The 13,387-nt window shown below is 46.4% G+C and overlaps 1 protein-coding gene across 2 annotated transcripts; it reads left to right on the top strand.

Moving 5' to 3' along the window:
* MS4A7 (membrane spanning 4-domains A7) lies at positions 1-12,682 on the top strand. Of its 2 annotated transcripts, XM_037518286.2 has the most exons (7): positions 1-101; positions 3,562-3,795; positions 4,251-4,385; positions 5,978-6,034; positions 7,727-7,933; positions 10,034-10,134; positions 11,539-12,682. In XM_037518286.2, the coding sequence occupies exons 2-7, from the start codon at positions 3,649-3,651 to the stop codon at positions 11,615-11,617; spliced, it is 726 nt and encodes a 241-aa protein (XP_037374183.1). In that variant the 5' UTR covers positions 1-101; positions 3,562-3,648; the 3' UTR covers positions 11,618-12,682. The 2 variants fall into 2 exon arrangements, with proteins under 2 accessions (XP_037374183.1, XP_037374185.1); XM_037518288.2 differs by lacking the exon at positions 5,978-6,034.
* The last annotated feature ends 705 nt before the right edge of the window (positions 12,683-13,387 follow it).

Below are 13,387 nucleotides of genomic sequence, written 5' to 3'. Positions count from 1 at the left end.
CCTCCTGGCAGGAAGAGCCAGTGGGAAGTGCTGGCCAGGTGCTCCCAGAAGGCGAGCTGGCCCCCCCCAGCGCCAGCACAGTGGACAGGCGGTGACAACAGGTAGGCGCCTGGGTTTGGACCATGACTTTGCGGGGTAGGTACTGGCTTGTGACCAGCCATCCAGGGAATCAGTGTCTTCCTGTCTCTCTTGCTCCCCTAAACAAACCTGTGGGTCAGTCCCCTCGCTGAGCTGCATTTTACTCACTTGCCAAATAAGTGAACTGGGTGAAATCATTCACGATCTTAGGCGATGTTTTCTACAACCCTCTGCATCTCCTGGGGTTGTCCCTGAGTCTTGCGCTCTCAACAGATACTAGACAACTAGGCTGAGTCCCGAGGAGACCCCGTTGTTCTGTGATGGTTCTGTGATGGAGGACACTGTCCCCCAAACTGCCATGGGTCTCCAAAGTGGGAGCGTTAGCACTGTCTTGAGAAGTTGTGGGTTACCCAACACTTTCTCCACTTGGTGAACGTGAAGACGTCCTCTCAGACTGTGGGGGCTGGAGGTGATGGCATTGATCTGGAGACACCCTGTGAAGCCATGATGAATCGTGGTGACACAGAATTCCTCCCACAAGGTAGCCATGTGTGTCAGAATTTGACTGTATGGCCTCGAACTCAATAAGTTCACTCCTAAATGTTACTCTGAGGAGATCACTGAATAGGTGAGGCAGCAGAAAGGTGCAAACTGGTCACTTTTGCGTTGTTTATAGGAAATAAACAGCATAGAAAGTAAACAGTGTAGTAAATAACAGCACAGAAAATAACAGCATAGAAAATGAAACAATTTAAATAATCGGGACTATGGGGATAGCTAAGTTCATGTTGAAACTCCGTTCATTTATTAATTTTCTAGTATTCCATCTTATGGATTCATTTTGAAAATCAATGGTCAGTGAAGTATAAAAATAATATTAAAAATGATTAGGTGGAAACAGTTGTTTATAATTCCAGAGGAGTAGGGTCAAATATTTGTATATACATACATGATCTACCTTCTTTCTTTATTGTGATAAAATATACATCACCTAGAATGTAGCATCTTACAAGTGGCCTTTAATGCATTTGCATTCCTGCGCAGCCAACTCCAGAAGGTTTCTTCTTCCCAAACTGCAGCCCCACAGGCCTCTCCCCTAATCCCCGCACCTCATCCTGGCTTTGGTCTCCTGACTGAGCTTCTAGCTGCATCCTAGTTGGAGAATCCCACAGGATTTGTTCTCCTGTGATCTCTTCCACTTCCCACGTCAGCTTCCAGGTTCGTCTATGTCATCGCCAGCATCAGAACTTACCATCTGGCTTTTAAATTTAGGGTTTGAGTTATCTGCACTCATTAGTCAATGAGGTCCATGGAATAATGTTGAACTGAAAAAGATTTTTAACTGGCAGGAGGGCAGTGGCTGTTTATGCAGAGTTATGAACATATGTAACCGTGGGTAAACAAAGAGGAGACAGACAAAAGGAGAGCAGTTTTATTCACCCTTGTAAAGAAAACAATTTAAAAATGATAAAAGAAAAGTAGCGAGAGGGTCGAAGATGGGCTTCTAAACCCTAGCTTCAGGCTTAGAATTAAGTAGATATTGGCGCTAATGGGTGTGAGCTCTAAAAATACAGGAAGAAATTCAGAACTAAGGAGACTTTTTTTTTTTTTTCAATCTTAAATTGAGGTCAATCATTTTTACTTTCTTCTCAAACTCAGCTTTTTAAATGTTTTCATTGTGCTAAGAATTCTTAATATAATATCTACCCGGCTAGCAGGACTTTAAGTGTCCAATCCAGCGTGGTTCTCTGTGATGGCTACAGGTCTCTGGAACTGATCTTGCAGAACTGGAATCTTATGCAGTGAACAGTCCTGTTTCCCCCGCCCCAGATTCTGGTGACCGGTCATCTAGTCTTTGCACCCAAGAGTTCTAGTAATTTCTATACCTTCTGTAGGTGCATCACACAGTTTTTGTCTTTCTGTGACTGCTTATTTCACTGTCACAAATCCTCAAGGTCAGTCTTTATAAAGAAGTTAAGTCCTGTAATATGGACCAATATGGATGGCCTTTAAGAGGCTGGCTAATAAGACCAGAAAGAAGGGGTCCAATTAGCATGCTGGAACTCAAACCCCAAGAAGCAAGATAGAAGCCAAGTTACCAGAATGTGGAGACAACTCTGGGGATAGAGACCATTGAACCCCATTTCCTGAGATCAGAAATGTCCCTGGGGGTGAATATGAAGCTGAGGAGGGGCAGCCGATGAACTTTGGCTGTAAGGGAGGAAGGATACAGGGGCTGAGGGTCACGTGCAGCTAAATAGCCTAAACCCACAGGGGTAAACACCACTGGCATTCGACTGCCTAGGTCTCATCTTGCCTCCATTACATGCTAGATACACCATCCCATGCAGAATTCTAAACCTCGTTTTTCTTCCCTGCACAATTCAAGTAAGCCAACACCAACCTCTGAGTATTGTGTAGATGAAATGAGACTCCACAAAAGCTCTTAACTGAGTCCCAGGCTTATAGTAGATGCTCAATAAATGTTAGCAGTCATTATCATTTTTCCAGAAACTGCTGCTTGATTTGGAGACCTGGAGTCCTTCCAAACCTGATGCATATCCTACTCTCCTGGCTTCCCATTTGGGCGAGAACACTGAGCACAGGGCCCTGGACTGTCACTGGCTTCCTTGCCCAGCTCTCCTGCGAGGACTGTGTCCACAGCGCTCCCCTCCCTGCTCCTCTAGCCTCACCCAGACTTCTACTTGCAAGAAATGGAAATTAGTTCCTTCGACATAGAGACCTTTATTTTCAATAACTCTTGATGCCCAGGGAGCACAGGGAACCTGAATGAAGGCATAGCTCTAGGAGTGAAAATAAGGTGGAAATATTTGCTCCCAAGCATTAGACTTTCAACGTGCCAAGTGCTGCGTGAGACAACTTCATTTAATGCAGTTCACTTGAATTTATTAGTTTTGAGTTTCAAAAGCATAAAATGGATTTAATAACATCTAAGTTGTAGAGCAGTTGTAAGGATTAGGTTAGTCTGGCCTAGTGCCTGGAAGGCAAAAGGAGCAAAATAAATGTTGATATTAGCAATTATTAGGTTAATTGACAAATGGAGTCCGTCTAGGTGGGACTAGCCCTGTCCAGGAACACGGGGAGAGGAACACGATCATTAGCATCTTAATGGAGAGAAAGTAAGAACTTGAGAGAACACAGACCAGCAGCAGGATGTTGTAAAAGCCCACTCCTGTAAGATGTGGTTTTGGGGGTACCCCAGGTGAAGCAGAGGTGCAGAGTAATGGAAGAAAGCTGGAAGTGGGGGTTATTAGAGGGAGGGGGCTACAAAGCAAGTTCTATATGAATTGTTCACCTCTCAATTGTGGGGCTCCTTGACAGAACTCCTTCCCTGCCCCCAGACTTACTCCTGCCCACAGCGGTGGGACGGTGCCAGCACGCCAGCTTCCCCTGCACCCACATTCAGTTATGCTCCTGAGGGGCAGGTCACCCCTGGCATAATGGAGGAAAGTCTCTTTTCAGCTCCTGCCAAGCCTGGTCCGCACCCTATCTTGAAGTCAAACGTGGGTCCTAACTGCAGCTGCTGGCCCTTCCAGCATCACCAGCGCCATGCCATCCCAGCCCGAGCCCCAGGGAGCGTTGGCGGCCTCCTCTTCAGAGGAGGTTATCATCCCCACAAGAGAGAAACCTGGACACATCTACCAAGAAGAAGACGACTTGAAGGAGAGTCTGCAAAAAGAAGCCACAGTTCTGGGGGTAAGTTTATCTCGTTATCAGGGAAACGCCAGGGAAAGCTGTGTGATCTGGGAGAATCATTCGTTTTTTTCCTGTCTGACTCCACGCTCATTAGGACATGAAAGGGAGCTTTTTGGGAAGACCCTGTCCTCCTCAGGCCTTTCTGTAAACTAACTAAAACTTCTAGGTCTTTCCCACCTGGATGCTCCACAATAAATCTCTTGTAATTTGCCTTTAAGATAGCAGCAACTGTGGGTTTTAACTCGTTTGCTATCTTAATAATCTTATCAGAAAAGAAAAGAGGTTAATGTTGCATGACTTCTTAGAGAATTTTGACTCCTTAGAACACTTTCTCTTTCTAATATGACAAATTATAACATATCTTGATAATCTTTATCATTTTCCCTACACATTCAAAATAATCGCTTTCGCCAGTTTAAAATGTATTCTAGAATTTTCCCTCTTATCTCTTGTAGGTTATCCAGATCCTGTGCTGCTTGACTATTTCAAGTTTGGGGGTCATTTTGGCTTCTGCCCCATACTCTTCCCACTTCAGCGCAGCGGTTTCCACCATTTTGATGTCTGCATACCCCTTTGTAGGACCTCTGAGCGTGAGTAGAATTGGGTCACAAAGAGGGAAATTCTTTATGAATGGTAACTGGGTGCTAAGCCGTGGACAGAGTGACTCAGTCCCAGGAAGTGACTGGTTGGGGTAGGAGGAAAGGTAACACTAGTAGGAAATTCTAGTATAGCATTTCTTATCTGACCTTATCTGACCTCTGGAAATGCGGAAGAGTTTTCACACCCTTCTTTAGGGTTTAAATGAGGCCATTGGAGTCCCTCCATTTTAAGGCTCGACCTCTTGACAGGCAGATAGTGAAAAGCTTATTTTTAAAATAAAATAATGGCCATTAGTGGGTTTCCAGAGAATTGAGCTAGCAATGTGAGATTCATAGAAGGCAGGGACACCCTTTCTATGTGCTTAGATGCAATCCTCAGCGCTTGAAAACTCTTTTGCAGCCTTCCATCTAAGAAGGACCCACTGGACCCTTTTCTATGGAGAATCACCAGTGTAGGTTTACACATCCCAGAAAGGGTCACCTTTTCCATGTAGTCATCTGTGCAGAGGAGGCAATGGTGCACATTCTAGGCAGATGGATTATGCCAAGTCACCACATCTGGATGATACATTCCTTGTGTGAACATGGAATGCATGGAGCCCCTGCTCCTGCCCCCAAAGCATGATTTGTTCCTGACTTCTCTATCTAACCAGAATTCTGACACCCCCGTTCTCATGAGAGCTGGGGTTATCTCATGCAGAACGCCTCTGTCTGTGATTACTCAATCCCTAAGCCACAAAACTTAACCGATGCTACACCTTCTCAGTACATCTTCCCTCCACCAGCTGGACACTCACCACTGACTCATGGGGCATTATGATAACAGATTCTTCACATCTGACCTACTACTTCCCAGTTTCCTCAGCTCCCAGTCTTACTCAGGCCACTTACCCCATCTCAAGCCCGTGTTTCTGCACATTGCACAGTCATAGCCTCGTTCCTACATGCTGTTCTTGGCTGCTGCCCCTCCTGGCCCTTCAAGCACTGGTCCCTGCCAGCTTGCTCCCTGTAAGTCTTGTAGTTTAGCAACACTCTCCTCCCTCCCTTTCTGCAGGTTTCCTTAGCTCCTAGTGATTTTTTTTTTAAGATTTATTTATTTATTTATTTATTTATTTATACAAGCACTGGGTACAGTCAGAAGCGCAGGAGGGTGAGAGAATTCACCAGAGCCAGAGCGGGGAGCAGAACAGGCAGACTGACGAAATACACTACTGAGGGAAGCAGCGGGCACGGCAGGAGAGGTCTGCGTGCCATGTGGGACCCTCGCCCGGTGGCCGGGGATTGAACTGGCTTTGCAGAGGCTGCAGGCAGCTTCGCAGCCCAGCACTCAACCACTGCGCCACCAGGGGAAGCCCAGCTCCTAGTGATTTTAACTAACTTCAGTCCAGCCCCTCTGTGCACCTGCTATTCTTCAAAGTCAACGTAGGCACCCTGAAGACAGAGATCAGGTCCATCAGTCCAGACCACATCCCCCCAGTGTCATCTCCCTAGAAGTTCTATATTTCTCGTTGATTGAGTGATGGACAGTACCATGGTAGTCCCAGTTGCATAGACAACTGACTGCTTCTCTCTTTTCTGAGCAGTTTGCCATTGCTGGAGCCTTCTCAATTATCTCTGGAAAAAAGTCAACTAAACCCTTTGTAAGTATGAGAACCAACACATCTCAGCCTGTTAGGGTAAAAAGAACCTCAGAATTAATTCTTCCAACTCAAAATTCTTCTGACACCTTAGGGAAATAGTCTTAGAGCAGGTGAGGGATCCAGTTTTTCCCCACTGGCCCATGGGCAGACCCATAAGAGCCTGAATTCCTTGCTTTCTGGACAAGTGCTCTTTTATCTACGAAGTGCTGTGCATGCCCTACACCAGGCTCGGGGGAGACTTGCTCAGCTGCTTAAACAGTGGAAATTGTGATCTATATCCTGAACCCTTTATAACTTGTTATATTGGACCTTAATGGGAGAGGTGACCATCCTAGCTAAAGCCTAGAGGTATCTTTTCTGGAAAAAAATTGCCTGACAATGAGTCAGTTTCCTTAAATGCAAGGGCAGAGGCCAAGGTGTGTGGTCTTAGCTCTGTGGCTATTTCCTGAACCCCCTCAGGAACAGGGAATTATTAGATTGTAACCACTTTGCTGACAAGGGTGGGGGCCAGGGAGGAGGCAGTGGAGGCTTTTGAGCCTGTCCTTAACAACCGCACCCTCTCTGCTCCCACACGCCCACATAGAAGACTTAGTGAAATGGCACATCCTGACCCGAGAAGATCCAGGCTCTGGTTAGTCTCAGATGAGGACACACAGGATCCATGAGGCTGATGCGTGACTCCAACACGTGCTCCTCATGCTGACAGCCAAAGCCGAGGCCAGAGCCTGTGCAGGCTTCTGAGGGCCTTGGATGGGGTCGGGGTTCTGAGCTGGGAGTCAGGAAGCTTGAACCCCAACCCAGCCCCGGCGCTGACATGTCTGAGTTCTCGAGAAGGTTGCTTCTTGCTCTGGGTTTCAGTTGTCTCATTTATAAAATGTGGGAGATAAACATGTGTATCTCAGAGGTGGCTCCCCAAGTGCCCAGAATGCCCAGAAAGGGAAAACAGCCCTTGGGGTGACCTGACATGATGGGGGGCCCACACATGGGACGCAGGCCAATGTGTGGACTCCACTGCCCAGGTGGCCGCGCAGTCTACTCTTCCTTTGGGACTCGGCCTCTGAGGCTGCAGCTGCAGGGCCAGGGAGAAAGGGCAGGTGGCTGCCCCGGCACCCGGGGCCGCCAGTGGCGCTCACACAGCAGGGAGCACAGACACACCAGTGTCTCTGCAAAGGACTCATGGCCTACGAGAGCCTTTTCCCAGAGCAGTGAGGTGAGTGTGGTGCTCGTGGGCCTGCTCCACTGTGAGTCGGGCTCCAGCCTCTCCAGTTGGCCTCTGCTCCTTCCCTGAAGCTGCTTCTCAATGGAAGGAGAAGCCATAAATGGGTTTTCCCAGAAAGGACCAAAATCCACATTCTAAAAGCAATAGAATGGTTCCAAAGCTGTCGAGGGAGTCAAAGGAGGTATCACAGTGGCCTGGGCAGTACCGCCTCTGTCCGCAGCACCGCAGAGAGTGGAAGAGCCAGACGGCCTCCCCTGGAGAAGGAATTACTCTTACGTTTACTCTTTCACTCATTGTATCAGGTGTAAAAGTGGGGATACAGAGATGAATAGACCACAGTCTGTGTCCCCGGGGGTACCCAGACTAGAGGGGCAGCCAGGCCCAGGGGAAGCCCCTTGCAGGGCCACGAGGGGAGGGGTGGCAGACCCTGTGCTGCTTCGAGGCTGCTTGCCAATGTAGAGCTTCTCCTCCAGGCGCTGAGCAGCGTGGCCTCCAACATGGTGAGCGCCACGGCTGCTGGGGCAGGACTCTGCCTCCTCGCACACAGCCTGGCGGCCCTGTGGACGCTCTCTCGACAGTGTGACTCAGAAAAGGACTCTCCACCCTCATTGCCTCATGCGGGCTACTATCCTTCAGTAGCTGAAATGAAGAACTGCCTCCTGGTGGGTGTCGGCCTCACAGTAAGTGCTTCGGATCGCACATCCTGTCATCTGCAGCCTCAGCAGTCTTGTTCTGTTGCTCTGGCTGTCTGGAAGCAGACAGGGAAGAGGGTGGTTACAAGCGACCTGTCAGGAGACTGCAGCGTATGAAGACGCATGTGGTGTCAACTCGAAAGGGGAAATCAAGCAGGGCAGTGGGTCACCTCGCCCCTCCGGAGTCTCTCTTAACTCATACGCCATCTGAACAGGTTTTACTCTCAAAGTGCCCCCTTTTGTTGAGTAGGAATTTCCCCCTTCAAACAGGCAGGTGTATCCCTTTCCATGTGAATTTTATTTAAATTTGGGATCAGTGTATTCTCTATTAAGTTTGGGCACAGAATTTGCACCTTTGGCCTAAGCACACAATTATTGTACTTTGGCCTAGCAGGGCTGCAGAGAATGAGGGGGTGGGAGATGACCCACCAGTGACTTGACTCTTAGCAGAAACGCCTGCATTTCTGGGCAGCATTTTCCTTGCTACCTTTCTCCCGCACTTGACAGTCACCACCTGTTGATGGTGATGGCCTCAGCTTAGGCCGTCCTCTCTCTACAGGCTCCAAGGGTTAGAGCCCTACACCTGGCCCTTTAAGAAGAAAGATTCCCTTCTTTGTGAGTCCTTGTGGCACAGGCAGGGTACGCAAAGACACTGTCTCTCATTCCTCTGGGCCCATCGGCGCCTTCCTTTGGGTCCGTGTGTCTCATGAATGTGTAAGAGTCAGGACTTGCAGCCTCCCCCGGGTCTGCCCACGTGACGAGGTATTGCCAAGAGATCCAGGAGCTTGAAAAGTAGAAGAGCAGAGAGCCCCGCCTGCTTAGAAATCAGCATCAGGAAACCCACGAGGTGGTAAGACCTGGTGTGGGGTGTTATTCAAGCAAAGCTAAGACTGTGGGACAGTTGTCCACCCCACTGGGAGACTGGGGCTTAAACTTGGTACATCCTCCAGACTCATAACTGTCTGCCACATGAGAGTCTGCAACTTGGGAGACTAAGTGAACCCCAAAGTTCCACTCTTTCTTTAACACAAAGATTACCTAGGTGAAAGTCACAAAAACATAAAAAGGTATCCAGGTCGGAACATGGCAGGAAGTGTGAGTGGAAGGAAGGAAGAAACCAACAAGAAAATCAATGCTGATTCCAGAAGTGACGGCTCCTAAAGTCAGGTATCCTACAAGCGCTGAGACCAGAACAGCAGGGAAGCCTGACTGGGAGAGAGGGTGCAAGAGGCTCAGATGGCTGAGCACCCAGTCCAGGATGGGACTTGAGCTGCTCAGGCCCACAGGGAGCCCAGGGTCAGTGCCCCACAGTGGGTGCCCCACAGCAAAGTTACGATTTGAGATTGCATGCTTACCTTATTTGTGAAAAATAGACAAAAAACCCCACAAAAACCTCTGCCCAACCTCCCCAGAAGCCTGTAGAAACGGACATAAAGCTTTCTAGGATGAAATCAGCTCCCCATGCCTGGTGCAGGTATGCTGTCCAAATCTGTAGTTACATATTAAGTAAGAGAACCTCAAATAAAGGGGTTAATTTAAAAGCGGCTCCCGGATCTTCAGAACTCCTCAGATTCTGTCAGAATCAAACCTAAAACACCATTTGGGAGATGTTCAAAAACCCAACTTTTGAATCCCCTGCATAGCAAAGGACACCCCCTACCACCACCACCCACACACTAAAATTCTCTACGAATAAAAATATTACGAATACTGAGGATAGCAGAAAATGGAATACACGTGAAAATGATCAGAATTAGAGAAAGACTAAATTTCAACCTGAAAGAATGCACTGAGACTAGGGTAGGAAATAGAAAACAAACCCACACCTAGAAACACCATTGTGACAATAGAAACACCAAAGACAAAGAGAAATGAAAACAATTCGAGGTACACAACAGATTCATCTCAGAGTGTGGGATATCACGGTTGAGGTGAAGCTGTCTGCTTATTTACCTTCTGTGAAGAGATGCGAGAGAGGAAGCAGGAAACAGGATCCACCCTTTTCCTCTGTCCCTTCTCCACCTCCCAGAGTCCTTCCAGGCCGGCCAGGGCTGGCCGTGGTGCCAACCCTCCATGTTTGATTTACAGGGGGTGCTGGCGATAATGCTCATCTTCACGGTGCTGGAACTCTTTCTGGCGACATACGCGTCTGTCTTTTGGTGGAAACAGGTCTCCTTGAGCCACCCCGGGTGAGTGCTCCGACAGATCACATGATAGCCATCGCATCCCAAGATTTCAGCTAAGATGCTGCAGGTCTAAAAAGTGGCAGAGGGCCTCCCCGGTGGCGCAGCAGGTTGAGCGCAGTGCTGTGAAGCTGTCCGCAGCCTCTGCAGCATGGGTTCAATTCCCTGCCAGCCAGGGAGATTCCCACATGGCGCGGCAGACCTCTCCTGTCTCGCCCGCTGCTCCCCTCAGCAGTGTACTTAGGTCCTTCTGCCTGTCGGTTCTGCTCCCTGCTCTGTCTCTGGTGAATTCTCTCACCTTCCCGTGCCTCTGGCCGGTACCCCAGTGCTTGTATAAATAAATATATCTTAAAAAAAAAAGTGGCAGAAAGAGAACAGTTATTGCTCATGAGTTGCCTGTGGAAGGTGACTCTGCCATGATGACATTCTGGTGTCTGGGATAAGTTGGTGCCCTCTGGAATGCAAGCCAGCTAGAAAATCTCTCTCTTTTTAAATTATTTTATTTTTCACATCATAGTTCATTTTGGGATGGTGTTTGATTTCCACCCTCAGATGTGAACCCCGTAGTTCCACCACCACCATGGCCCATATGATCCATGTCCCCTGTCCCTTCCCTTCCCTATGGTGACCCCACTCCCTCCTCCTCCCCTGCTGCAGGCCTCAGATCCATGGTCAGCTTGCAATTGTCTTTTTCCTGACTTTTTGTTTGGTGTCTCTATATTCCACATATAAGTGACACCATCTAATAGTTACAATTTTCCTTCTGACTTATTTTGCTCAGCATAATCCCTTCCAGCTCCATTCAGCTAGAGAAGTTCTTACTAGAAAGCTAGATGGTTTTAGCAATCAACTGGCCCAACTGCCTATAAAAGAACCAGATCTTGGATGATTCAGGCTGATGAGCTGAGAATGAGAATGTCCATCCTCTCACTCTTGTCCTGAACACAACCACCCCCACCCCAAGAATCACCATAGCCAAGCTCCCTTGCTAATGTGAGTGTTTCCCACAATATTATGGTTCTGCTTGTGCTTTCTGGGTTCTTCCTTGCTTTTCCTTAGGTTATCATTTTAAAATACTTTCATTTCCTCCAAAAACTATGGTAAAGAATAAAACTTGCAAAGGGACTGAATATTATGTCTCAACTATGATCTTACTAGAAATTGGTGACATGATTAGCTCATTGGGGAATGTGACTTGTCTGAAATAATATTGATGCAAGTCATAGTGCTGAGACTTAACCCCTAGGCCACCAGGGAGGCCCCTGAAATAATATTGATGCAATTATGTGCTATGGTCAAGTTGGAGGAGCTACTACTGCACAGAATTTGGAGGGAATACATTATAAATGTCTATCAAAAAATCCACCAAAATCAGAGTGAAAAGCTACTAACCATTTTTATCTTTTCTAGAGAATACTTTCTTCGCCTAAGTCACAAGATCATACCCAGTATGTCAAAAAGAATTCTTCAAAGTCATGGATATGAATAACTTTTGACCTTCAAGGAAAAAGAAGGAGAAACTCCTGGCAAAGTGATTAATCTTTGCTGAAATCTCAGCTACTTTAGACCTCTGAAAAAAAAACTTCTTAAAAATATCTTTTGTTTTGTACTAGCTCAATGTGAATAGTTGTATTGCTCCTAAAAATAATTTCCCAAAAGCCCAGGTGAGTAAAATTTTATTAGTCTTGCAAAATTTCTGTGAGATGTATGAACTTTTCTAAGTAAATTGAACATAAAGTGACTCTTCTCTCTACAAATAAGAAGAGAAAAATCATGCTCTATGCTGGTGTGATAAGCCATGTAGGTTCTGTTCCTGTTTTCATTTCATACTGATATTGCTTAAACATTAGATGTTACGGATTGCATAAATTTAATTAAAAATACTTTTGCAGTGTATGGTTCCACCTCTGTCAGTCGAATGGGTTAAATTCTACCATGGACTATGATGCAATATTCTGTCTTATGGAGTGACTTTATTCTTAAATATCTAATTTCAAAGATTATAATTTTACAATGTCTTAAACAATATGGCCTACCTAATAAAGAGGTTCCTAACATTGTCCCCTGGGGCTGGGCTATGAGTTCTATCCTACAGGAGAATGTACAACAGAAAAGCATATGTATATTTTCCAAATGACATGTATAAAAACGATCATAGAAGTAATACATGTAATAACCCTCATTGGAGACCATCCAAGATTTTCTTCAAATCTCCCAGCCTCAATGAAATCCTCCCACTCCCCCTACTACCAACTTACATGAAATTGCAACCCTGTTTCTCCTTCAATTATTATTTTTCTTCACAGCACTATTACCATCAGACAGACCATATGTCTTAATTGTTCATTAATTATCTATCTCCCTCCACTAGTCTATAAGCTTCACCAGGACATTTACCCCTCCACGCTAAGACTTTCAGCTCATGTTTGTGTTTTCAAGTGTGTGTGTGCATTTTTGTACATGAAAACATGCATATGAACATTTTAAGCTGGGGGTGGAGAACCTTGGAGATTCCTCTTTATTCCATAAGCCAATCGATGCAATAAAATCATTATTTGATCCAAGATCTATTTCTTGCTTATTATTTCGCTGTTGCTACAAGAAATTTTCTTTGGAATGTCTAGAGAATTATATACAGAACTATCTGGGATAATATTCCAAACTGAGGGAAGATGCAGTAAGGACACCATGTTTCTCGTTTATGACTCTTCTCCTGCACCCCCATGACCCCCGCCCTCCTGTCCTTCACAAACAGCATGGCATCCACTCAGTTTCCAAAAGCAGAAATCTGGAAGTTGTCCTGGACTCCTTCCTCTGCCTCATTCACTGTGGGAACCCAACCAGGCAAGAACCGCTGAAGAAAGATCTAGTAAGGTCACGGCCAGAAAACAAGTGAATGGTTTCAACCAAGTCCAGTCACTGAAGATATTTACCGTACATGCCAGAACTTTGTGTTCCAACTCTTGATTTTTTTAATGCAGATTCACCGAAAAAGTCATCCAAAATTAGTGTCTGATTTCATGCCTCCCAAATTCTCCAATCCTCCCTCCCACTGTAGCCAACTCAGGTGGCAATATTCCCCATGTTGGTGTGATGAAGTGAATGCTGAGGGAATTCTCTGGGATCTGATCGCAGCCTCTAATCTCCATCCAGCAAAACCCCAGGCCCTAAGACACACAACCCCAAGGGAATATATTTTGCCAACAATCTGAATAAGCTCAGTTCCCCAGTCAAACCTCCAGATGAAAATACAGCCTGG

This window comes from Talpa occidentalis, unplaced genomic scaffold (assembly GCF_014898055.3).
Source record: "Talpa occidentalis isolate TD23 unplaced genomic scaffold, MPIMG_talOcc4v2.1 talOcc4.17, whole genome shotgun sequence".
Taxonomy (NCBI): domain Eukaryota; kingdom Metazoa; phylum Chordata; class Mammalia; order Eulipotyphla; family Talpidae; genus Talpa; species Talpa occidentalis.
The sequence above is the reverse complement of the archived record's forward strand: the minus strand, read 5'-3'. Positions and strand labels throughout refer to the sequence as shown.

Excerpts from the sequence above, each read along its gene's own strand:
- MS4A7 (XM_037518286.2), top strand. The coding sequence starts at position 3,649 with ATGCCATCCCAGCCCGAGCCCCAGGGAGCGTTGGCGGCCTCCTCTTCA. Across the intron at positions 4,386-5,977 it reads CCTTTGTAGGACCTCTGAGC|TTTGCCATTGCTGGAGCCTT; the intron begins GTGAGTAGAATT and ends TTTTCTGAGCAG. Across the intron at positions 6,035-7,726 it reads AAAAGTCAACTAAACCCTTT|GCGCTGAGCAGCGTGGCCTC; the intron begins GTAAGTATGAGA and ends CTTCTCCTCCAG.